The sequence below is a fragment of the Oncorhynchus nerka genome, linkage group LG19, assembly GCF_034236695.1.
Source record: "Oncorhynchus nerka isolate Pitt River linkage group LG19, Oner_Uvic_2.0, whole genome shotgun sequence".
NCBI classification, from domain to species: Eukaryota; Metazoa; Chordata; class Actinopteri; order Salmoniformes; family Salmonidae; genus Oncorhynchus; species Oncorhynchus nerka.
In genome coordinates this window covers 9,818,960-9,843,623 of record NC_088414.1, presented here as the reverse complement: position 1 = coordinate 9,843,623, position 24,664 = coordinate 9,818,960, and the positions used below count along the sequence as shown (strand labels likewise).

Sequence of the window (24,664 nt, the reverse complement as noted above, 5' to 3'; positions counted from 1 at the left end):
CCAGTACCACCTAGTACCCAGTCACCAATAACACCACCAGTACCACCTAGTACCCAGTCACCACCAGTACCACCTAGTACCCAGTCACCAATAACACCACCAGTACCACCTAGTACCCAGTCACCACCAGTACCACCTAGTATCCAGTTACCACCAGTACCACCTAGACCCAGTCACCACCAGTACCACCTAGACCCAGTCACCAGTACCACCTAGTACCCAGTCACCACCAGTACCACCTAGTACCCAGTCACCAATAACACCACCAGTACCACCTAGTACCCAATAACACCACCAGTACCACCTAGTACCCAGTCACCACCAGTACCACCTAGTACCCAGTCACCAATAATACCATCAGTGCCACCTAGTACCCAGTCACCACCAGTACCACCTAGTACCCAGTCACCACCAGTACCACCTAGTACCCAGTCACCAATAACACCACCAGTACCACCTAGTACCCAGTCACCACCAGTACCACCTAGTACCCAGTCACCAATAACACCACCAGTACCATCTAGTACCCAGTCACCAATAACACCACCAGTACCATCTAGAACCCAGTCACCACCAGGACCACCTAGTACCCACTCACCAATAACACCACCAGTACCACCTAGTACCCAGTCACCAATAACACCACCAGTACCACCTAGTACCCAGTCACCACCAGTACCACCTAGTACCCAGTCACCAATAATACCATCAGTGCCACCTAGTACCCAGTCACCACCAGTACCACCTAGTACCCAGTCACCACCAGTACCACCTAGTACCCAGTCACCAATAACACCACCAGTACCACCTAGTACCCAGTCACCACCAGTACCACCTAGTACCCAGTCACCAATAACACCACCAGTACCATCTAGTACCCAGTCACCAATAACACCACCAGTACCATCTAGAACCCAGTCACCACCAGGACCACCTAGTACCCACTCACCAATAACACCACCAGTACCACCTAGTGCCCAGTCACCACCAGTACCACCTAGTACCCACTCACCAATAACACCATCAGTACAATCTAGAACCCAGTCACCACCAGGACTACCTAGTACCCAGTCACCATCAGTACCACCTAGTACCCAGTCACCAATAACACCACCAGTACCATCTAGAACCCAGTCACCACCAGGACCACCTAGTACCCAGTCACCAATAACACCACCAGTACCAGCTAGTACCCAGTCACCAATAACACCACCAGTACCACCTAGTGCCCAGTCACCACCAGTACCACCTAGTACCCAGTCACCACCAGAACCACCTAGTACCCAGTCACCACCAGTACCACCTAGTACCCAGTCACCACCAGTACCACCTAGTACCCAGTCACCAATAACACCACCAGTACCATCTAGTACCCAGTCACCAATAACACCACCAGTACCATCTAGTACCCAGTCACCAATAACACCACCAGTACCAGCTAGTACCCAGTCACCACCAGTACCATCTAGTACCCAGTCACCAATAACACCACCAGTACCACCTAGTACCCACTCACCAATAACACCATCAGTACCATCTAGAACCCAGTCACCACCAGGACTACCTAGTACCCAGTCACCATCAGTACCACCTAGTACCCAGTCACCAATAACACCACCAGTACCATCTAGAACCCAGTCACCACCAGGACCACCTAGTACCCAGTCACCAATAACACCACCAGTACCAGCTAGACCCAGTCACCACCAGTACCACCTAGTACCCAGTCACCACCAGTACCACCTAGTACCCAGTCACCAATAACACCATCAGTACCACCTAGTACCCAGTCACCACCAGTACCACCTAGTACCCAGTCACCACCAGTACCACCTAGACCCAGTCACCAATAACACCACCAGTACCACCTAGTACCCAGTCACCAATAACACCACCAGTACCACCTAGTACCCAGTCACCACCAGTACCACCTAGTACCCAGTCATCACCAGTACCACCTAGTACCCATTCACCACCAGTACCAGTTAGTACTCAGTCACCACCAGTACCACCTAGTACCCAGTCACTACCAGTACCACCTAGTACCCAGTCATTACCAGTACCCCATAGTACCCAGCCACCAGGACTACCTAGTACCCAGTCACCATCAGTACCACCTAGTACCCAGTCACCAATAACACCACCAGTACCACCTAGTACCCAGTCATCACCAGTACCACCTAGTACCCAGTCACCACCAGGACCACCTAGTACCCAGTCACCATCAGTCCCACCTAGTACCCAGTCACCAATAACACCACCAGTACCACCTAGTACCCAGTCACCAGCAGTACCACCTAGTACCCAGTCACCACCAGTACCACCTAGTACCCAGTCACTACCAGTACCACCTAGTACCCAGTCACCAATAACACCACCTAGACCCAGTCACCAATAACACCACCAGTACCACCTAGTACCCAGTCACCATCAGTACCACCTAGTACCTACCCAGTCACCAATAACACCACCAGTACCACCTAGTACCCAGTCACCAGCAGTACCACCTAGTACCCAGTCACCACCAGTACCACCTAGTACCCAGTCACCACAGTACCACCTAGTACCCAGTCACCACCAGTACCACCTAGTACCCAGTCACCATCAGTACCACCTAGTACCCAGTCACCATCAGTACCACCTAGTACCCAGTCACCATCAGTACCACCTAGGACCCAGTCACCACCAGTACCACCTAGTACCCAGTCACCATCAGTACCACCTAGTACCCAGTCACCATCAGTACCACCTAGTACCCAGTCACCATCAGTACCACCTAGTACCCAGTCACCAATAACACCACCAGTACCACCTAGTACCCAGTCACCACCAGTACCACCTAGTACCCAGTCACCAATAACACCACCAGTACCACCTAGTACCCAGTCACCATCAGTACCACCTAGTACCCAGTCACCAATAACACCACCAGTACCACCTAGTACCCAGTCACCACCAGTACCACCTAGTACCCAGTCACCAATAACAGTACCACCTAGTACCCAGTCATCACCAGTACCACCTAGTACCCAGTCACCAATAACACCACCAGTACCACCTAGTACCCAGTCACCAATAACACCACCAGTACCACCTAGTACCCAGTCACCACCAGTACCACCTAGTACCCAGTCACCACCAGAACCACCTAGTACCCAGTCACCACCAGTACCACCTAGTACCCAGTCACCACCAGAACCACCTAGTACCCAGTCACCACCAGTACCACCTAGTACCCAGTCACAACCAGTACCAGCTAATACCCAGTCACCACCAGGACTACCTAGTACCCAGTCACCACCAGTACCACCTAGTACCCAGTCACCAATAACACCATCAGTACCACCTAGTACCCAGTCACCACCAGTACCACCTAGTACCCAGTCACTACCAGGACCACCTAGTACCCAGTCACCATCAGTACCACCTAGTACCCAGTCACCAATAACACCACCAGTACCACCTAGTACCCAGTCACCACCAGTACCACCTAGTACCCAGTCACCAATAACACCACCAGTACCACCTAGTACCCAGTCACCAATAACACCACCAGTACCAGCTAGTACCCAGTCACCATCAGTACCACCTAGTACCCAGTCACCAATAACACCATCAGTACCACCTAGTACCCAGTCATCACCAGTACCACCTAGTACCCAGTCACCACCAGTACCACCTAATACCCAGTCACCACCAGTACCACCTAGACCCAGTCACCAATAACACCACCAGTACCACCTAGTACCCAGTCACCAATAACACCACCAGTACCACCTAGTACCCAGTCACCACCAGTACCACCTAGTACCCAGTCATCACCAGTACCACCTAGTACCCATTCACCACCAGTACCAGTTAGTACTCAGTCACCACCAGTACCACCTAGTACCCAGTCACTACCAGTACCACCTAGTACCCAGTCATTACCAGTACCCCATAGTACCCAGCCACCAGGACTACCTAGTACCCAGTCACCATCAGTACCACCTAGTACCCAGTCACCAATAACACCACCAGTACCACCTAGTACCCAGTCATCACCAGTACCACCTAGTACCCAGTCACCACCAGGACCACCTAGTACCCAGTCACCATCAGTCCCACCTAGTACCCAGTCACCAATAACACCACCAGTACCACCTAGTACCCAGTCACCAGCAGTACCACCTAGTACCCAGTCACCACCAGTACCACCTAGTCACCTACCAGTACCACCTAGTACCCAGTCACCAATAACACCACCTAGACCCAGTCACCAATAACACCACCAGTACCACCTAGTACCCAGTCACCATCAGTACCACCTAGTACCCAGTCACCAATAACACCACCAGTACCACCTAGTACCCAGTCACCAGCAGTACCACCTAGTACCCAGTCACCACCAGTACCACCTAGTACCCAGTCACCAATAACACCACCAGTACCACCTAGTACCCAGTCACCATCAGTACCACCTAGTACCCAGTCACCATCAGTACCACCTAGTACCCAGTCACCATCAGTACCACCTAGGACCCAGTCACCACCAGTACCACCTAGTACCCAGTCACCATCAGTACCACCTAGTACCCAGTCACCATCAGTACCACCTAGTACCCAGTCACCATCAGTACCACCTAGTACCCAGTCACCAATAACACCACCAGTACCACCTAGTACCCAGTCACCACCAGTACCACCTATTACCCAGTCACCAATAACACCACCAGTACCACCTAGTACCCAGTCACCATCAGTACCACCTAGTACCCAGTCACCAATAACACCACCAGTACCACCTAGTACCCAGTCACCACCAGTACCACCTAGTACCCAGTCACCAATAACACCATCAGTACCACCTAGTACCCAGTCATCACCAGTACCACCTAGTACCCAGTCACCAATAACACCACCACTACCACCTAGTACCCAGTCACCAATAACACCACCAGTACCACCTAGTACCCAGTCACCACCAGTACCACCTAGTACCCAGTCACCACCAGAACCACCTAGTACCCAGTCACCACCAGTACCACCTAGTACCCAGTCACCACCAGAACCACCTAGTACCCAGTCACCACCAGTACCACCTAGTACCCAGTCACAACCAGTACCAGCTAATACCCAGTCACCACCAGGACTACCTAGTACCCAGTCACCACCAGTACCACCTAGTACCCAGTCACCAATAACACCATCAGTACCACCTAGTACCCAGTCATCACCAGTACCACCTAGTACCCAGTCACTACCAGGACCACCTAGTACCCAGTCACCATCAGTACCACCTAGTACCCAGTCACCAATAACACCACCAGTACCACCTAGTACCCAGTCACCACCAGTACCACCTAGTACCCAGTCACCAATAACACCACCAGTACCACCTAGTACCCAGTCACCAATAACACCACCAGTACCAGCTAGTACCCAATAACACCACCAGTACCACCTAGTACCCAGTCACCATCAGTACCACCTAGTACCCAGTCACCAATAACACCATCTGTACCACCTAGTACCCAATAACACCACCAGTACCACCTAGTACCCAGTCACTATCAGTACCACCTAGTACCCAGTCACCAATAACACCACCAGTACCACCTAGTACCCAATAACACCACCAGTACCACCTAGTACCCAGTCACCACCAGTACCACCTAGTACCCAGTCACCACCAGTACCAATTAGTTTTTTTTATTGTTTACTTTGTTTTGGATGCATGAATATTACATCTAGTCCTATTCCTAGTTGTTCCAGTTTCTGCTTCTGTCTTTGAGTTTGTTTTCTATGCATCATGATAAGCTGTAGACCATACTATTTACCAAGAGTTTATCTGTATTTTTCATAGCTGTCTACTTACCACCACAAACTTATGCTAGCATTAAGACTCAATGAGCTGTATAGAGCCATGTGCAAACAAGAAAATGCTCACCCAGAGGCGGCACTCCTAGTGGCCGGTGAATTTAATACAGGAAAACTGAAATCCGTCTTACCTCATTTCTACCAGCTTGTCATCTGTGCAACCAGAGGCGAAAAAACTCTAGATCACCTTTACTCCACACACAGAGACCCATACAAAGTTACAGGCAACATCCGCACTGAGCTAAAGGCTAGAGCTGCCAATTTCAAGGAGCGGGACATTAATCCGGACACTCATAAGAAATCCCGCTATGCCTTCAGACAAACCATCAAACAGGCAAAGCTTCAATACTGGACTAAGATAGAATCCTTCTACACTGGCTCTGACGCTTGTTGGATGCGGCACGGCTTGCAAACTATCACCGATTTACAAATGGAAACCTAGCCGTGAGCTGCTCAGTGATGTGAACCTACCAGATGAGCTAAAGGCATTTATGCTTGCTTCGAGGCTTGCAACACTGAACCATGCATGTGAGCACCAGCTGTTCCGGAAAACTGTGTGATCACGCTCTCCGTAGCTGATGTGAGTAAAACCTTTAAACAAGTTAACGTTCACAAGGCCGCAGGGCCAGACAGATTACCAGGAAGCGTACTCCGAGTATGCGCTGATCAGTTGGCAAGTGTCTTCACTGACATTTTCTCCCTGACCCAGTCTGTAATACCTACATGTTTCAAGCAGACCACCATAGTTTCTGTGTCCAAGAACACGAAGGTAACTTGTGTAAATGACTATAGCCCCGTAGCACAGTACCCAGTACTTCTTATATATAGCCTCGTTACTACCTGGTACTACTGCACATTGGCTCGGTACCGGTACTCCTATATAGCCTCGTTACTACCTGGTACTCCTGCACATTGACTCGGTCCTGGTACTCCTGCACATTGACTCGGTCCCGGTACTCCTGCACATTGACTCGGTCCCGGTACTCTGAATAAAGTCTTGTTACTACCTGGTACTCCTGCACATTGACTCGGTCCCGGTACTCCTAATAAAGTATTGTTACTACCTGGTACTCCTGCACATTGACTCGGTCCCGGTACTCCTGCACATTGACTCGGTCCCGGTACTCCTGCACATTGACTCGGTCCAGGTACTCTGAATAAAGTCTTGTTACTACCTGGTACTCCTGCACATTGACTCGGTCCCGGTACTCCTAATAAAGTCTTGTTACTACCTGGTACTCCTGCACATTGACTCGGTCCCGGTACTCCTGCACATTGACTCGGTCCCGGTACTCCTGCACATTGACTCGGTCCAGGTACTCTGAATAAAGTCTTGTTACTACCTGGTACTCCTGCACATTGACTCGGTCCCGGTACTCTGAATAAAGTCTTGTTACTACCTGGTACTCCTGCACATTGACTCGGTCCCGTTACTCTGAATAAAGTCTTGTTACTACCTGGTACTCCTGCACATTGACTCGGTCCCGGTACTCCTAATAAAGTCTTGTTACTACCTGGTACTCCTGCACATTGACTCGGTCCCGGTACTCCTAATAAAGTCTTGTTACTACCTGGTACTCCTGCACATTGACTCGGTCCCGGTACTACTGCACATTGACTCGGTCCCGGTACTCTGAATAAAGTCTTGTTACTACCTGGTACTCCTGCACATTGACGGTCGGTCCACATTGACTCGTCTCTCTGAATAAAGTCTTGTTACTACCTGGTACTCCTGCACATTGACTCGGTCCCGGTAATCCTAATAAAGTCTTGTTACTACCTGGTACTCCTGCACATTGACTCTGTCCCGGTACTCTGAATAAAATCTTGTTACTACCTGGTACTCCTGCACATTGACTCGGTCCCGGTACTCTGAATAAAGTCTTGTTACTACCTGGTACTGGTACTTGACCTCCCGTACTCCTAATAAAGTCTTGTTACTACCTGGTACTCCTGCACATTGACTCGGTCCCGGTACTCTGAATAAAGTCTTGTTACTACCTGGTACTCCTGCACATTGACTCGGTCCCGGTACTACTGCACATTGACTCGGTCCCGGTACTCTGAATAAAGTCTTGTTACTACCTGGTACTCCTGCACATTGACTCGGTCCCGGTACTCTGAATAAAGTCTTGTTACTACCTGGTACTCCTGCACATTGACTCGGTCCCGGTAATCCTAATAAAGTCTTGTTACTACCTGGTACTCCTGCACATTGACTCGGTCCCGGTAATCCTAATAAAGTCTTGTTACTACCTGGTACTCCTGCACATTGACTCGGTCCCGGTACTCCTAATAAAGTCTTGTTACTACCTGGTACTCCTGCACATTGACTCGGTCCCGTACTCCTGCACATTGACTCGGTCCCGGTACTCCTGCAATAAAGTCTTGTTACTACCTGGTACTCCTGCACATTGACTCTTGTCTACCTGGTACTCCTGCACATTGACTCGGTCCAGGTACTCTGAATAAAGTTGTTACTACCTGGTCTCCTGCACATTGAATAAAGTCTGCACTTGACCTCCCGGTACTCTGAATAAAGTCTTGTTACTACCTGGTACTCCTGCACATTGACTCGGTCCCGTAATCCTAATAAAGTCTTGTTACTACCTGGTACTCCTGCACATTGACTCGGTCCCGGTAATCCTAATAAAGTCTTGTTACTACCTGGTACTCCTGCACATTGACTCGGTCCCGGTACTCCTAATAAAGTCTTGTTAGGTATTTTATTGTGTTACTATTTCCTTTTTTCTTTTCCCTTTTTAACTCTGCATTGTTGAGAAAGTGTTTATAAGTCAGCATTTAACGGTAAACTCTACACCAGGTGCATTCGGCACGTGACAAATAAAATGTGATTTGATTTGATCAATCAGTGTACACACACACACACACACACACACACACACACACACACACACACACACACACACACACACACACACACACACACACACACACACACAGGGTAACAATGAAATCTCCAAAACAATGTAGAAACTTGAGATACTTGATGTTTGAGAAGGTGTGTGTGCGTGTGATTTGTTGGGGGGATTCCAGGAAATGGGTCTTGTGACTGCCGGACCCCCACCCCGCCTTGAACCACAATGGAGCACTCTCATTCTCATCTTAACCACTTAACATTAGGTGGCGCTAACCACTTCCTTCTCAGAGGGGTGTGGGGGTCCCTGGTCAGAGGTCAGAGTGTCTGACTGTGTTGAACAAAGGGCTGTGCAGTGGAGTAGAGATCGTGTTCTCTTCTTCTACACCTAGTTAGACAACAAGGGAGGCTACCTTGGCTTCACTCCCTTAAATACCCCCAGACTATTTTTGTCTGCCTGCCATTCAAGCATAAATGTTTCAATCACCAAACTGATAGGATACGCAACAATCTGCTGTATGTTACAGTACATCATCGCTTTGATCTACTTTGTCAACTTAGGTCATCGCTTTCGCAGGAGAGTGTGAGTTAACCAGAAACATCCTTATTTGACTGTACTGTATGTGTATGTATGACATCATTGGAGTTGACCCCCTTTCTGGTGTTTCTGTGGAGATTTAGCGGCTCAGCTCATTGGTTCTTGGAGGTTCTACAGGAAACCAGCCAACTTTCAAACCCCTGATTGTTATTAAGAGGCTTTTATTGTTTTCAGAACAGAGATCTGTTGAATAGCCACCGGTTCAAGGCTAGCGCTGCTTTCCTTGGCCCAGGGTGTCCCAGCCAGGCAAGGCCTCAAGCAATTGGCACATGATTGGTTTATACCTGCCTTGAGTCTAGAAATTACAACACTGAGGTGCCTGGGAGGTAGCAGCCATACTGACACAAGAACAGCTATACTGACATATGCCAATTGACTTTCTGGTGATTTTGGCTTCCTCGCTGACTGATCCTGAAGTGAATGATGGAGTTTATGATACGGAGAGGAAAGCCTTCACACCGTAACAATTCAGACGGATCCTACGACTTGTTCAGAAGAGTCGACGGCAGGTAGCAGATCTAAAGGAGCTAGTAGCCACCCTGGTGCACTTGTGTCACCTTGCCTGATATCTACAGTTGCTCACCAGAACGATGCACAACTCGGGGAGTCCAACCAATACACACACGCCCGATGTTGTGCCCCGAAGCTACACTTTTTGAAGGTTTGAACATCTCATACTATAATAACTTCTCTGCCAAATACATTCATGTATTTCATTAGTTAGTGGGAAGTTGGACTGTAACCACGGTGACCAGCACACTTCTCCCTGTGTTGTCTCTAGCAGGAGACCCCACTCTCCTTTTATTCATCACATTCTAGGGATTTCTTTCTTGTCTTTCATTCCACATCCTTCTCTTTCTTGCTCTATTTGACGAGGGATTCTGTCTCCCGTTTTCACTCCCTCATTCCTCTGTCAATCTCCCACCCCCTCTTTCTCTCTCCCCCTCTCTTCCTCTAATTCACATGTCCCCTCTTTCTCTCTCCCCCTCTCTTCCTCTAAATCACATTTCCCCTCTCTTTCTCTCTCCCCTCTCTTCCTGTAATTCACATTTCCCCTCTTTCTCTCTCCCCCTCTCTTCCTCTAATTCACATTTCCCCCTCTTTCTCTCTCCCCTTCTCTTCCTCTAATTCACATTTCCCTCTTTCTCTCTCCCCCTCTCTTCCTCTAATTCACATTTCCCCTCTCTTTCTCTCTCCCCCTCTCTTCCTCTAATTCACATTTCCCCCTCTTTCTCTCTCCCCCTCTCTTCCTCTAATTCACATTTCCCCTCTCTTTCTCTCTCCCCCTCTCTTCCTCTAATTCACATTTCCCCTCTCTTTCTCTCTCCCCTCTTCCTGTAATTCACATTTCCCCTCTCTTTCTCTCTCCCCTCTCTTCCTCTAATTCACATTTCCCCTCTCTTTCTCTCTCCCCCTCTCTTCCTCTAATTCACATTTCCCCCTCTTTCTCTCTCCCCTTCTCTTCCTCTAATTCACATTTCCCCTCTTTCTCTCTCCCCCTCTCTTCCTCTAATTCACATTTCCCCTCTCTTTCTCTCTCCCCCTCTCTTCCTCTAATTCACATTTCCCCCTCTTTCTCTCTCCCCCTCTCTTTCCTCTAATTCACATTTCCCTCTCTTTCTCTCTTCCTCTAATTCACATTTCCCCTCTCTTTCTCTCTCCCCCTCTTCCTGTAATTCACATTTCCCCTCTTTCTCTCTCCCCCTCTCTTCCTCTAATTCACATTTCCCCCTCTTTCTCTCTCCCCCTCTCTTCCTCTAATTCACATTTCCCCTCTCTTTCTCTCTCCCCCTCTCTTCCTCTAATTCACATTTCCCTCTCTTTCTCTCTCCCCCTCTCTTCCTCTAATTCACATTTCCCCCTCTTTCTCTCTCCCCCTCTCTTCCTCTAATTCACATTTCCCCCTCTTTCTCTCTCCCCCTCTCTTCCTCTAATTCACATTTCCCCTCTCTTTCTCTCTCCCCCTCTCTTCCTCTAATTCACATTTACACTCTCTTTCTCTGTCTGACAAGACAGATTACATCTTCCTCTTTCTCCCACTTCCTCTGTCGAATCCCTTCTTCCCAGTCTTTCTTTAAATCCCTCACTCCCCTCCCTCTTCCTATCTGACTGAGGGATTCCGTCTTTAAGTGGGGCAGAAAGAGGGAGGGGGTTCTCTAAACGTCTAGGCAGAGAAAGAGAGCGAGATCCTGGACTCCGTCCAAACCCCAAATCCCTCTGACTTCCCCTCTATTCCCTCTACTCCTCCGCTCCCCCTGTCCACCACCTTCCTTACCCCCCCGCTCTCCTCTCTCCCCCGACGCGCTCCTCTCTCCGCCCCGCTCTCCTCTCTCCCCCCCGCTCTCCTCTTTACCCCCGCTCTCCTCTCTCCCATCTTTTCTCTCCCCCTCTTATCTCTCTCCATATCTCTCCCTAACTCCCTCCTTTCTCTCCTTCTCTTCCCTCCTTCTCTTCCCTCTCCGCCTGCTCTCCTTCTCTTCCCTCTCCGCCTGCTCTCCTTCTCTCCCTACCTCTTCCGCCTCCTTTCTTCCCCTCCTCCTCCCTCTTCTCCACCCCCTCTCCTCCTTTCTTCCCCCGTCCAATTTGGGACTGGTCCCGCTGTGCAGTTGGATCCAGATGTAGAGGCCCTGGCCGTCTGCTGCACTCTGTCGTTCCTGCGGAGAGAGGGGAAATAAGAGTAAACGAGTATGTGGGGGGGGGACACAGTGTGATGAGTGTAAAGGAGGGAACATCAAACTCTAGAACAGGCTGCTCTGGTCTCCTTAGTATTCTAAGTGTTCTCCCTATATAGGATTCAGGCTAATCCTTCATATTCATGTCCTCTACTATACAAGCCCATTACCCCTGTGACCCTTGACCTTCTCACCAACGTTCACCTTCACTTCTAACATGGTGATAGGCTACAGGTTCAGTTTCCACCATATTGCTTAAATCCCATCCTATCCTTTGGGTTGGAGATAATGGATATAGCTGGGATGATTTGGGACTTTCCCGGGGCCTCTGTCTGCCTGTGAAGCACTGGCATTCTGGCACCAAACCGTAAAACTCTACCTCAAAATCACCCCAAACCCTTTCACATTTACTCAACCTCTGCTTGGCTGGATCCAATCAAATCTGCAATGCAGCACACTTAAGAATCTGGGCGGGGGTATTCACCAGTTGTCTAACTGAATGCATGTGGTAACAATTAGCTTGTGAGGAAAGCCCACACATCAATCATAAGCGGATCAATAGATTTGAATGTCGCTCGTCATGTGGTCTGAGACGGGACGTGTTTTAAATGTCTGTCATGTTACAGCAGCGAGGGAGCCATGAACTAAGAAATGAGTTTGTGCTTGTTGCATCTCATAGAGAGGAGAACAAGGGCTTGTGGGTAACTACACATACAAAATGAATGTTGGGAGTGTTGTTTTTAACAGCATTAAACCGACAGGCATTCTTTTCTAAGTAGTGGAGTGTCAGCCAAAAAAATAACTGGTACCCAGACTACAACAGAGCTCGCTACCAGCCTAATGTGGATGTACAGTGTGGGGGGGGTATTTAGTCATCCACCAATTGTGCAAGTTCTCCCACTTAAAAAGATGAGAGAGGCCTGTAATTTTCATCATAGGTACACTTCAACTATGATGGACAAAATTAGAAAAGAAAATCCAGAAAATCACATTGTTTTTAATGAATTTATTTGCAAATTATGGTGGAAAATAAGTATTTGGTCAATAACAAAAGTTTATCTCAATACTTTGTTATATACCTTTGTTGGCAATGACAGAGGTCAAACGTTTTCTGTAAGTCTTCACAAGGTTTTCACACACTGTTGCTGGTATTTTGGCCCATTCCTCCATGCAGATCTCCTCTAGAGCAGTGATGTTTGGGGGCTGTTGCTGGGCAACACGGACTTTCAACTCCCTCCAAAGATTTTCTATGTGGTTGAGATCTGGAGACTGGCTAGGCCACTCCAGGACCTTGAAATGCTTCTTACGAAGCCACTCCTTTGTTGCCCGGGCGGTGTGTTTGGGATCATTGTCATGCTGAAAGACCCAGCCACGTTTCATCTTCAATGCCCTTGCTGATGGAAGGAGGTTTTCACTCAAAATCTCACGATACATGGCCCCATTCATTCTTTCCTTTACACGGATCAGTGGTCCTGGTCCCTTTGCAGAAAAACAGCCCCAAAGCATGATGTTTCCACCCCCATGCTTCACAGTAGGTATGGTGTTCTTTGGATGCAACTCAGCATTCTTTGTCCTCCAAACACGACAAGTTGAGTTTTTACCAAAAAGTAATATTTTGGTTTCATCTGACCATATGACATTCTCCCAATCTTCTTCTGGATCATCCAAATGCTCTCTAGCAAACTTCAGACGGGCCTGGACATGTACTGGCTTAAGCAGGGGGACACGTCTGGCACTGCAGGATTTGAGTCCCTGGTGGCATAGTGTGTTACTGATGGTAGGCTTTGTTACTTTGGTCCCAGCTCTCTGCAGGTCATTCACTAGGTCCCCCCGTGTGGTTCTGGGATTTTTGCTCACCGTTCTTGTGATCATTTTGACCCCACGGGGTGAGATCTTGCGTGGAGCCCCAGATCGAGGGAGATTATCAGTGGTCTTGTATGTCTTCCATTTCCTAATAATTGCTCCCAGTTGATTTCTTCAAACCAAGCTGCTTACCTATTGCAGATTCAGTCTTCCCAGCCTGGTGCAGGTCTACAATTTTGTTTCTGGTGTCCTTTGACAGCTCTTTGGTCTTGGCCATAGTGGAGTTTGGAGTGTGACTGTTTGAGGTTGTGGACAGGTGTCTTTTATACTGATAACAAGTTCAAACAGGTGCCATTAATACAGGTAACGAGTGGAGGACAGAGGAGCTTCTTAAAGAAGAAGTTACAGGTCTGTGAGAGCCAGAAATCTTGCTTGTTTGTAGGTGACCAAATACTTATTTTCCACCATAATTTGCAAATAAATTCATTAAAAATCCTACAATGTGACTTTCTGGATTTTCTTTTCTCATTTTGTCCGTCATAGTTGAAGTGTACCTATGATGAAAATTACAGGCCTCTCTCATCTTTTTAAGTGGGAGAACTTGCACAATTTGGTGGCTGACTAAATACTTTTTTTGTCCCACTGTACCTCAGGAGTGGGGAAGTACTGCTGATGTGGTGAATCTGATGAGGCAAACCGAGGGCCGTTCGATCTTAACCTGAGGAGCAGTGAATCCGTTATCTGTGTAATATAAGGACTCTCTGGTCTCAATCCTTCTAATCATCAGTCTTCTCTCATTTGAATCAAAACAAGTTGCCGTTTCTGTTTGAAGGGAGCAAAGCTGGTACTCTGACTGCCCACTCTGCTCTACCCAGTAGCTGACCTTGGCATCAAAGGGAAGGGCGAATTCTTCCCAGTCCAACCCCAGAAATTGTGCGAGTCCAGAGAGATCTCACACCTTGAATTCCACATTTTAGCCAACGTTCCAAGTACAAAAGCCTTCTCCATTCCTGCTGCTTCATTGTTTGGCCTGCGGGGAAGAAAGAGCTCTTTCTCATTGCGCTGTTTATTTTCACACGTCTTTCTATACGGCCTGCCTAGCCCACGTCTAGCCCATTCTCAGGTATGCTGCAGGGCTCAGTGTCTCGGCCTCTCTACTTTACTTCCTCTTTAGTCTCTCTTACAGTGAGCGCTTTGTGTCCAGCGGTCGACCACTGCTACGTTTTTCAGCAATTTCCACTTTCTCTCTCTTATTATTATACTAGAGTGTTTGGGGAAATATAGATTGGCTTCCGAAATCGTCCATCCCCTATTTCACTTCTGTTGATTCTCTCTCCCTCCTCTCCAACATCTCTCTCTCTCCCCTGCCCTCTCTCTCTCTCTCTCTCTCTCTCTCCTTTCCCCTCTCTCTCTCTCTCTTCTCTCTCTCTCCCCTGCCCTCTCTCTCTCCCCTGCCCTCTCTCTCTCCTTTCCACTCTCTCTCTCTCTCTCTCTCTCTCTCTCTCCTTTCCCCTTTCTCCCGCTCTCCTTCCTCCCGCTCCGTCCTCCCTCTTCCCAGGTCCAGGCAGTGCTTCCCAGGGGTTGCCTGTCTCTAATGCTCCAGTGAGGCGTGGAGGCTCCACCTCCAACCCTTGGTCCTGGTCCAACTCAGGCTTCAACGTGTCTATCCACGCTGCCATCCGCAGCATGCAGTGGAAGCTGCTGACTGGCTACCCAGGTAACTAGCTTGTCTCTGTCAGTTTATGACACCTCATAGCTGACACGTCATAACTGCCGGGTGCGTTTGGTCGGCGGAGGAAGTAAAGTGTGACTCCTGACTGGGTTTTTATTCCTTTCTCTGTAGCATGTAGCACTATAGCATGATTCACCGATTGTATGCGCACAGACACACGCACAGCCACACACACACACACACACACACACGTCCCTTCTATATTTCATATTTCTCCACCGTCCCTCCTCCAGGCTGTGACCGATGGTTCACCCGTCCAGGCTTGGAGAACAGTTCTGGAACCAACAGTTCTGCTTCTGTTAATCCTCTGAAGCCTGTGATGCTGTTTGATGTGGAGGCGGACCCAGAAGAAAGGGATGAGGTGTCTGACCAGCACCCCAACGTGGTGGACAACCTCCTCAGGAGACTAGGCCACTACTTGCAGAGGTCTCAGCCAATCACCTTCCCTGATGACGACCCCAGGTGTGACCCTGGCACTGGAGCCTGGGGGCCCTGGGAATAGACACAATGGTGGGGATGACGATGAAGGAGAAGTGTAAAGTGCCAGATTCCAGCTATGAAGAGACGTGAAGAGTATTCAAGATCTCAATGATCACTTTTCCTCCGGGAGGGTGGGTGGGTGGGTGGGTGGGTGGGTGGGTGGGTGGGTGGGTTGGGTAGGGTGGGTTGGTAGGGTGGGTTGGTAGGGTGGGTGGGTGGGTGGGTTGGTAGGGTGGGTGGGTGGGTTGGTAGGGTGGGTGGGTGGGTGGGTTGGTAGGGTGGGTGGGTTGGTAGGGTGGGTTGGTGGGTTGGTAGGGTGGGTGGGTATGCTGCATACGTATATGCGTGTGCTGTTGTGTGTATGTCTGTGTGAGAGAGGCTGTCTGGTGTTTTTATCGAGTCACTTTAAAAGGTGCCATTTGATGTTTTATGGATGCAACAAAACTCAAATCAGGTCATGATGTTCCTTAAATACATTTCCCTTTCAGTTGTGTTACCAGACGCTCTGTATCCAGAGTTACGGTAGGAATTAGGGTTAAGTGCCTCAAGGGCACATCGACAGATTTTTCCCCTAGTCGGCTTCGGGGATTCGAACCAGCAACCTTTCGGTTACTGGCCCAACGCTCTTAACTACTAGGCTGCCTGCCCGAATAGAGTTTTTGATGTATTTCATGGATAGCCCAAGCAGGGAATACACAGTACCCATCAAAGTGAAGATGTTTCAAACGTTGCATCTGACTGTGCACTTGTTACATTAAAGAAACCTTTTCATGTACAATAACTATTCCGTTATGTCTGCAGTAAAAAAGAAAGGTTAAACAAATATTTTGTAACACTTCATTAGTGCCTGAATGAATGTGACGTGTTTACTGTCCCTGTCGTTCATTAGGTAAGTTGAGTCCGAGTCGTTACGTCAACGGGGCATAGCTACCACATGTCGCTGATTCGTCAGAACCCTCCGAAATGCTTCAGGTATTACCACCAAAGCTCCAGTCCCCTCCTGTGTTGGTGTCAAACAGGGCCGTCAACAGGAAGAAACCCGCGGGCTTGTTCAGCCCCCATACTTAGATGGTGAGATCATGGTATCAGCAACAGCTGGGTTGTGGGTTTGGTTCCCACTTTGACTTAACCCTGAATGTATGATTTATCATGTGAATGTGTTTCATGTAAGTGGGTTTGGATATAAATACTGGTATGTGGTAACAGTAAGATCCTTTCGCTAGTTGTATAACTTAGCTTTGTGTAATAACAAGCATATGATTGGGGTCAGTTAACTCCTGCTGTGGTTGTCTTAGGAGTTTATAAATAGGTGCTAAATGGGTTAGGAGTATTTTAGGGGTCAGAGGTTAGAAACATGAGGAATGTCCCAGATCCTGCCGGTATGGCCAGAGACATAACATCCACGCCCCAATCACACACACACTGTCTGTCTCACTATCAGAGAGCAGCCTTGTGTGTGTGTGATGTTTGGATTCACTTGAAGTTCTAACTCTGTGCTACTAGGTGTCTAAAGAGAATATGGTTCAACGAGCCAATGATATATTAACATGTGAGACCCTCTCAGCGTAATATCATGTTAATATGTTAGCTAACACTTGTTAGTGCAGAATGACAAACCGATGTACACACATTCCCCCCAGTGACCATTTCCTCTACAGACACTTTATGACCCCCCCCTCACCCCGCCCTTTGACCTCCCTCCGGCCAGCAGCATGCTGGGTAGTCACAGGAAACGCCGCCTGCGGAGGGCCGACGGCCTGGTCACCAACGTGACCGTTGACACTTGGCCTGTAATGTGAGCTGATTGACCGCAGGAGAGGGACAAACTGTACCGCTAGCGACGTTTAGAAATAACAAAAGATGACAGTTGCATGGCCCGGATTTTTACAGCATCATATACATCCTTTGTCAAAGAGTAAACGGAAGAAAGACGTCCTCAAATATTCTGTATGTCAGAAGGAGACGCACAGCACTTTGGTGGCTAAACATTGATTTAGTTTAGAGTGTAGTCGCTCCCACCTATCTCTTCAACGTTCCCATTACTCCAGTTTGACACAGCAGCAGCAGTGTGATATCACTAACTACAGCACTAACCACAACCCCCTTTTCTCTCTCACACATCTCTCTCACTCCTAACTGTGCTGTTTACCCATCACCTCTTTCATCCCTTTCTCCCTTCATTCATTAAGAGCTTTTTTTAAACTGTAACTCTACCTGCCATTGAGTGTGAGTGTGAGAGAGAGTGAGAGTGAGAATGGGGTATACCGCCAGAGTGTGTGTCTGCTTTTCACAGCCGACACTCATCACTGCGAACAACTGGCAGAATAAAGGTGAAGGCCTCCTGTGATGCAGCGGTCTAACTTGCTAACCACACCGCTCGCATTACAAAAATACATGTACACACAGTTGAAGTCGGAAGTTTACATACACTTAGGTTGGAGTCATTTAAAACAAATGTCTTGTTAACAAACTATAGCTTTGGCAAGTCGGTTAGGACATCTACTTTGTGCATGACAAGTAATTTTCCCAACAATTGTTTACAGACGGATTATTTCACTTATAATTCACTGTGTCACAATTCCAGTGGGTCAGAAATTTACATACACTAAGTTGACTGTGCCTTTAAACAGCTTGGAAAATTCCAGAAAATGTTGTCATGGCTTTAGAAGCTTCTGATATAGGCTAATTGACATCATTTGAGTCAATTGGAGGTTTATCTGTGGATGTATTTCAAAGCCTACCTTCAAACTCAGTGCCTCTTTGCTTGACATCATGGGAAATCAAAAGAAATCAGCCAGGACCTCCGCACTTGGTGGCAGCATCATGTTCTGGGGGTGCTTTGCTGCAGGAGGGACTGGTGCACTTCACAAAATAGATGGCATCATGAGGAAGGAAAATTATGAGGATATATTGAAGCAACATCTCAATACATCAGTCAGGAAGTTAAAGCTTGGTCGCAAATGGATCTTCCAAATGGACAATGACCCCATTTACATACATTTAAGTCATTTAGCAGACGCTCTTATCCAGAGCGACTTACAAATTGGTGCGTTCACCTTATGACATCCAGTGGAACAGCCACTTTACAATAGTGCATCTAAATATTTTAAGGGGGGGGGGTGAGAAGGATTACTTTATCCTATCCTAGGTATTCCTTGAAGAGGTGGGGTTTCAGGTGTCTCCGGAAGGTGGTGATTGACTCCGCTGTCCTGGCGTCGTGAGGGAGTTTGTTCCACCATTGGGGGGCCAGAGCAGCGAACAGTTTTGACTGGGCTGAGCGGGAACTGTACTTCCTCAGTGGTAGGGAGGCGAGCAGGCCAGAGGTGGATGAACGCAGTGCCCTTGTTTGGGTGTAGGGCCTGATCAGAGCCTGGAGGTACTGAGGTGCCGCCCCAATCATACTTCCAAAGTTGTGGCAAATGGCTAAGGACAACAAAGTCAAGTTACTGGAGTGGCAATCACAAAGCCCTGACCTCAATCCTATAGAAAATGTATGGGCAGAACTGAAAAAGCGTGTGCGAGCAAGGTCTACAAACCTGACTGTCAGGAGGAATGGGTCAAAATTCACCCAACTTATTGTGGGAAGCTCGTGGAAGGCTACCCGAAACGTTTGACCCAATTTAAACAATTTAAAGGCAATGCTACAAAATACTAATTGGGTGTATGTAAACGTCTGACCCACTGGGAATGTGATGAAAGAAATAAAAGCTGAAATAAATCATTCTCTCTAATATTATTCTGACATTTCACATTCTTAAAATAAAGTGGTCGTCCTAACTGACCTAAGACAGGGAATTTTTACTAGGGTTAAAGGTCAGGAATTGTGAAAAACTGAGTTTAAATGTATTTGGCTAAGGTGTATGTAAACTTCCGACTTCAACTGCACATGTTATTCAATCATTGCATACAAACTTCTCGCTCGCGCATGTCTACTTAGCTAGGCGCTAAAATAGAACTTGGTTCTATTTGTGACGCTTGATGCGCTGCAAGTCCCACCTATCCCGTCTCCTCATTGGTTTTTAGGGGCATATAACCACGTGGGGGATTGAAAGATTAACTGAGGTCCACACTCCAGTCCAGTTGGTAGTGGTAATGCACCTTAAATTTGGTTGGCCACTGTCATATAAAGTCCAAATAAGAAGTCTGACAGAAGAGAGAAAATTGAAAATGAACTCGGTTTACCCTTTTATCTGTGGATTAATAACAACCCAATGTTTATCCCAGGAAAAATTTGCTAGCAACAGCAAGCTAGCTAGCTGAATTGCCATGAATGTTTCATGCTTTTCGACCTGTCCCCAAATGAATATAGTTGATTCGGAGTATGTTTGGATGTTTCAACCTGCGTGTCTTGAGCACATCTGGTGTGGAGAGACAAAATCAACTTGCGCACACCCAGTCTAGTCAGCAAGTAAGGCACTGCATCTCAGTGCTAGAGGTGTCACTACAGACCCGGGTTTGATCCCGGGCTGTGTCACAGCCAGCCGGAATGTCCTTATCCGTACGGAAGTTGCAGCGATGGGACAAGACTGTAACTACCAATTGGAGATCGTGAAATTAGGGAGAAAATGGAGTTAAAAGTTCCACAAAAAAAATAGCGAAGATGAAGAATGTAGCAAGACAAGAGCATTGTCGCGTTCTGCATGCTTGGGATTTTCCAAGACCGGCGCGGGATTCTGTCTGCTGCTCTCACAAAGGTCACAGGTCGTCTTCATGGTTCCTCTCATTACAAACCACCATACTGAAGCTAATAGCTTTGGACTGAAGAGTTGAGGTGTGACATGACATTTGAAAGTAGACTCTTTGCTCGTCCCAGACTCACTTGTGAATATTGTTACAAAGAGTTCCTCTGTAGTTTGGTCTGATTTCACATCGTATTTTACATGCAGTTAGTAAGTTGTCCAATTCCCGGAAATTCACTAATAACATGCTGCAGCGAATAACCTAAATCTACCTAAATCTTCTTCATTAATTGTACATTTGACTCAACGTTTGCTCTGTTTTCTGATGTGAAGAGAATAGTTCATTGAAGTTGATGACATACATTTTTTTGTTCAGGTCAACTTCAAACCACAGGTAGGAAAACATTTGGCAGACTTTATATGACACGTGTCAAACAAGGCAGAATCTATCCCGTGACACATTTCACGCAATGATTTGTATGGAAATTACATTAAATTATCTGGCAACAGCTCTGGTGGACATTCCTACAGTCAGCATGCCAATTGCAGTCAGCATGCCAATTGCACACTCCCTCAAAACTTGACACTTCTGTGGCAATTGTGTTGTGTGACAACTGCACATTTTAGAGTGGCCTTTTGTCCCCAGCACAAGGTGCACCTGTGTAATGATCATTCTGTTAATCATCTTCTCGGCAAAGTAGAAATGCTCACTAACAGGGATTTTCTGTGAAAAATGTCTGGGATCTTTGATTTCAGCTCGAGAAACAAGGGACCAACACTTTACGTTTTGGGTTTATATTTTTGTTCAGTGGACATTATAAAGGGACATATTTTTCAGAATAAAACAATGGCCGGTTTGGGTGGCAGTTGTATGCACTGTTTTTTTTTAAAATAGCATAATAGGCTATACGTATCTGGGCCGTGATTTTTTAATATTTTTAAATATGGCCCTTGAGCTGACTGAGTTTGACACCCTTGTTGTACAGGAACTAGCTATCCCCTAAACAAAAACAGAAAGCCCCTCCCTCTTCTCCTCGTCATTGTGAACAAGTGTTTCTCTGCATTGTCGTCATAGTCTGTCTCCTCCCCTCAGTGTCTTGGATTCGCACTGCTGCTGGCTGCCTTAGGGTGTGATAAACACACGTCTCTCCAATGTGGCCTCGCTGAATCAACTCCATCTGATTCACCCTGGCACACACACAATCTCTCTCTCTCTCTCTGATGTAGGCCCACCACTCACGTTTGTTTTATCAGCTGTGGTAACGCTAAGCCAGAGATCAGATCCCCCTCCTCAGCCCCGATGCCCCTGATAGATATGACAGTGGCCCTCGTTGGCCTCGCCAATGTCAGACTCAGATGTTTCCACGATGACTTCATGCGGAATAGAATGTGTGCCGCACCTTGATTCCATTCTGGAATGTCCACAAGGATGAAATCCACCAGCCTGGGGAAGTTCTCAGCTCTCATATAGCGAAGTCAGACTGGGAGAGGAATTCCAAACGATATTTCTGTGTGTGTGTGTGTCTGTGCAGCCTGCCTGTGAAAACAGATTAGAAACCCTTTACTGACCAATGCAGGCAGGAATGTGTTGGACCTTGAGCCTCACTCGCTCGCAGGCCAGGGGAAATCCAAGTGCTCATCACACCCAACACTCAGAAAACATTATCCTACAGATCCATCAACTGGTTGACGCGCACACACACACACACACACACAGGGTCGGGGAGTAACTGATCACAAGTAATCTGATTACAAAAAACGAATCAGTTACATTACCAGTAAAAATATTGTAATTGGATTACAGATACTTTCGAAACACTAGATGATTACATCTTGGATTACTTTTCAATTCAGAAAGGATGTTTGAAAAAAAATACATGGACACTTTTCTGTTTTGTCAATGACATTCAGTCAATCATTGAAAAAAGGCACAATTTTAAGTTTGTTCCACATGAGCAAGTCTGAGCACAAGTCAGAGACCACTATGATGACACACCAAACACGTTTGATGGATTCTTTTTGTCTTCTTCTAATGCCTCTTAAACGGAAAGGGAACCAAAAGTAACTGAAAGTAATCAGATAATGTCACTAAATTTGGGTAGTCTAACAATTCCATTACTGATTTCAATTTTGGACAGCTAACTAGTAACTAATGGATTACATTTAGAAAGTAACCTACCCGACCATACACAAACACACACGCACACCATTGTGTAAAACAATAGTAATTACCAGCAGTAAGGCTTTTTTAGGAAGAGGAACTTTCTCAGTGCTAGGTCGTCCAAGCCCTCCAGGTGTGTGTGTGTGTGTGTGTGTAGTCATAACAAAGACACAGAGCTCTGCTCCACTGTAAACAAACTGAGCTGGAGACAGCCCACTGCCCTTATCTCTCTGCTGTCACAAGGACTGTGTCAAGAATGCCCTTGAAGTGAGTGTGTGTGTCAACTTCTTCATCAAAAGTTATATCAAAAGTACTACTTACATGGTGGTTTTATTTCAAGCTAGTTTGAGGGTGTTGTATTTTCTTTCATCAAAATATATATATATATATATTTTAAAGGAAACTACTCAAAGTAGCTAACTATAAAAGCCTGTCAACCTTTTTAATCTGGTGATGATGGTTTTAGGATGTGGTTTCCTCAAACCTCCTTGGTTGAATCTGCTCAGTAGTAAGTCCCTGTACCAGTAACTTTTTCCCAGCTTCATTCACATTTCAAGAAGCACAGTTATATGTTTGAGAGTTCCTGGCACCAGTTGTCCCTTTCCCCAGTCGCAACAGCCCATTCTCCAAGCTCCTCTGCCCTGCAAACTTAACACAATGTCAACTAATACACAAAAGCTGTTATTTCTTCCTATTCCTGTTTTCCAATGTGGCGCATTCACAACCCTGAACTGAGATATCTGCTATGAATGGGCTCCATCTCTCCATTCATTCGGACTAAAACGCACCAGACCACCAGACAAGCACTAGAGACTACGTGTGAATGGGAGATGGCACAGTACAACCATTCACATAAATCAAGTAGGTTCAACTAGGATTTCAGTGTTGCCTTTTTCACTGCAGTAATACATGTAGTATGGCTATGACCTCTAACTACTCTGGCTCCTCTGAAGAACGTGAAGTGTTCAACCTGAATGACATTGGCTTGTGTTGACCACACAACTACGACATGAGTGTGCATGGCATAAAATCATGTAGGAATGGAGCAGGGTTAACCCACATGGGCACACGGAACAGGGCATAACTCCCCTCAAACGTCCTCCAGTAAAACTAGAAAGTTTTAATGAAACGTAGAGAGAGAGAGAGAGAGAGAGATTAAACGGTAACACGAGAATAACGTCACTCGCTCTCAGATGTAAGCAGACTGGTCCGGAGAAAACCGCTTGCGCCTCACTCATTCGTGGTCGAAGAGAGAAAGCGTGGGGTAGAAATAGACTTGGACCAAGGAATCGTGTGGGTAGAGGCAGCACACGGCATTATCCACAAAGAAACGTGTAACGCAAAAATAGTGGTTTTAAAAAGTTATTTCCGCAAGTTGGATTTTTTTTTTTGAAAAGCGCCCATATTCATCGCTGGACGTTTTGCAAAACGTGGAAAACCTACCCGTAAGTAGGGATAATTATTTATTTTGCTTTTGCCATTCAATCCGTTTTTCACCTATAGCATATTCCCGTTATTCACTTACACTGATGTCCTATACAATGTATTTTCAACCATGCCTAGATTACTTTAGAGAAAATGTCATAGTAAATGTAATTGTTTTCATTTGTCTGGGAGCGGATGGTTCGGCGTTGTGGGGAAACCAGATTGACGAAAAGTTTGCCAGGCAACGTTTCACATTCTACTCTTCCATTAGTTTTCATGTTATTACAATGTTATTAGGCATGTGTATGTACTCCTGCTATTTCAGCAGTTTCCGTCAAATTAACTTTGAACAAATTACACGTCAATAATAGGACACA

At 47.0% G+C, this 24,664-nt stretch overlaps 2 protein-coding genes across 3 annotated transcripts in view; both read left to right on the top strand.

Moving 5' to 3' along the window:
* arsb (arylsulfatase B) overlaps positions 1 to 16,152 on the top strand; it is a 50,326-nt gene extending 34,174 nt beyond the window's left edge. Inside the window, exons 7-8 of the mRNA XM_029620154.2 lie at positions 15,369 to 15,527; positions 15,776 to 16,152. Of these exons, the coding sequence (XP_029476014.1) occupies positions 15,369 to 15,527; positions 15,776 to 16,044 (428 nt within the window). The 3' untranslated portion in view covers positions 16,045 to 16,152. The remainder of the gene's footprint in view (positions 1 to 15,368; positions 15,528 to 15,775) is intronic.
* Positions 16,153 to 23,987: 7,835 nt separating this feature from the next.
* Positions 23,988 to 24,664, top strand: part of LOC115101009 (LHFPL tetraspan subfamily member 2a) — a 90,257-nt gene continuing 89,580 nt past the window's right edge. For both annotated transcript variants that reach the window (XM_029620152.2, XM_029620153.2), the window contains exon 1: positions 23,988 to 24,307. The gene's annotated coding sequence lies outside the window, so the exon portion shown is untranslated. The remainder of the gene's footprint in view (positions 24,308 to 24,664) is intronic.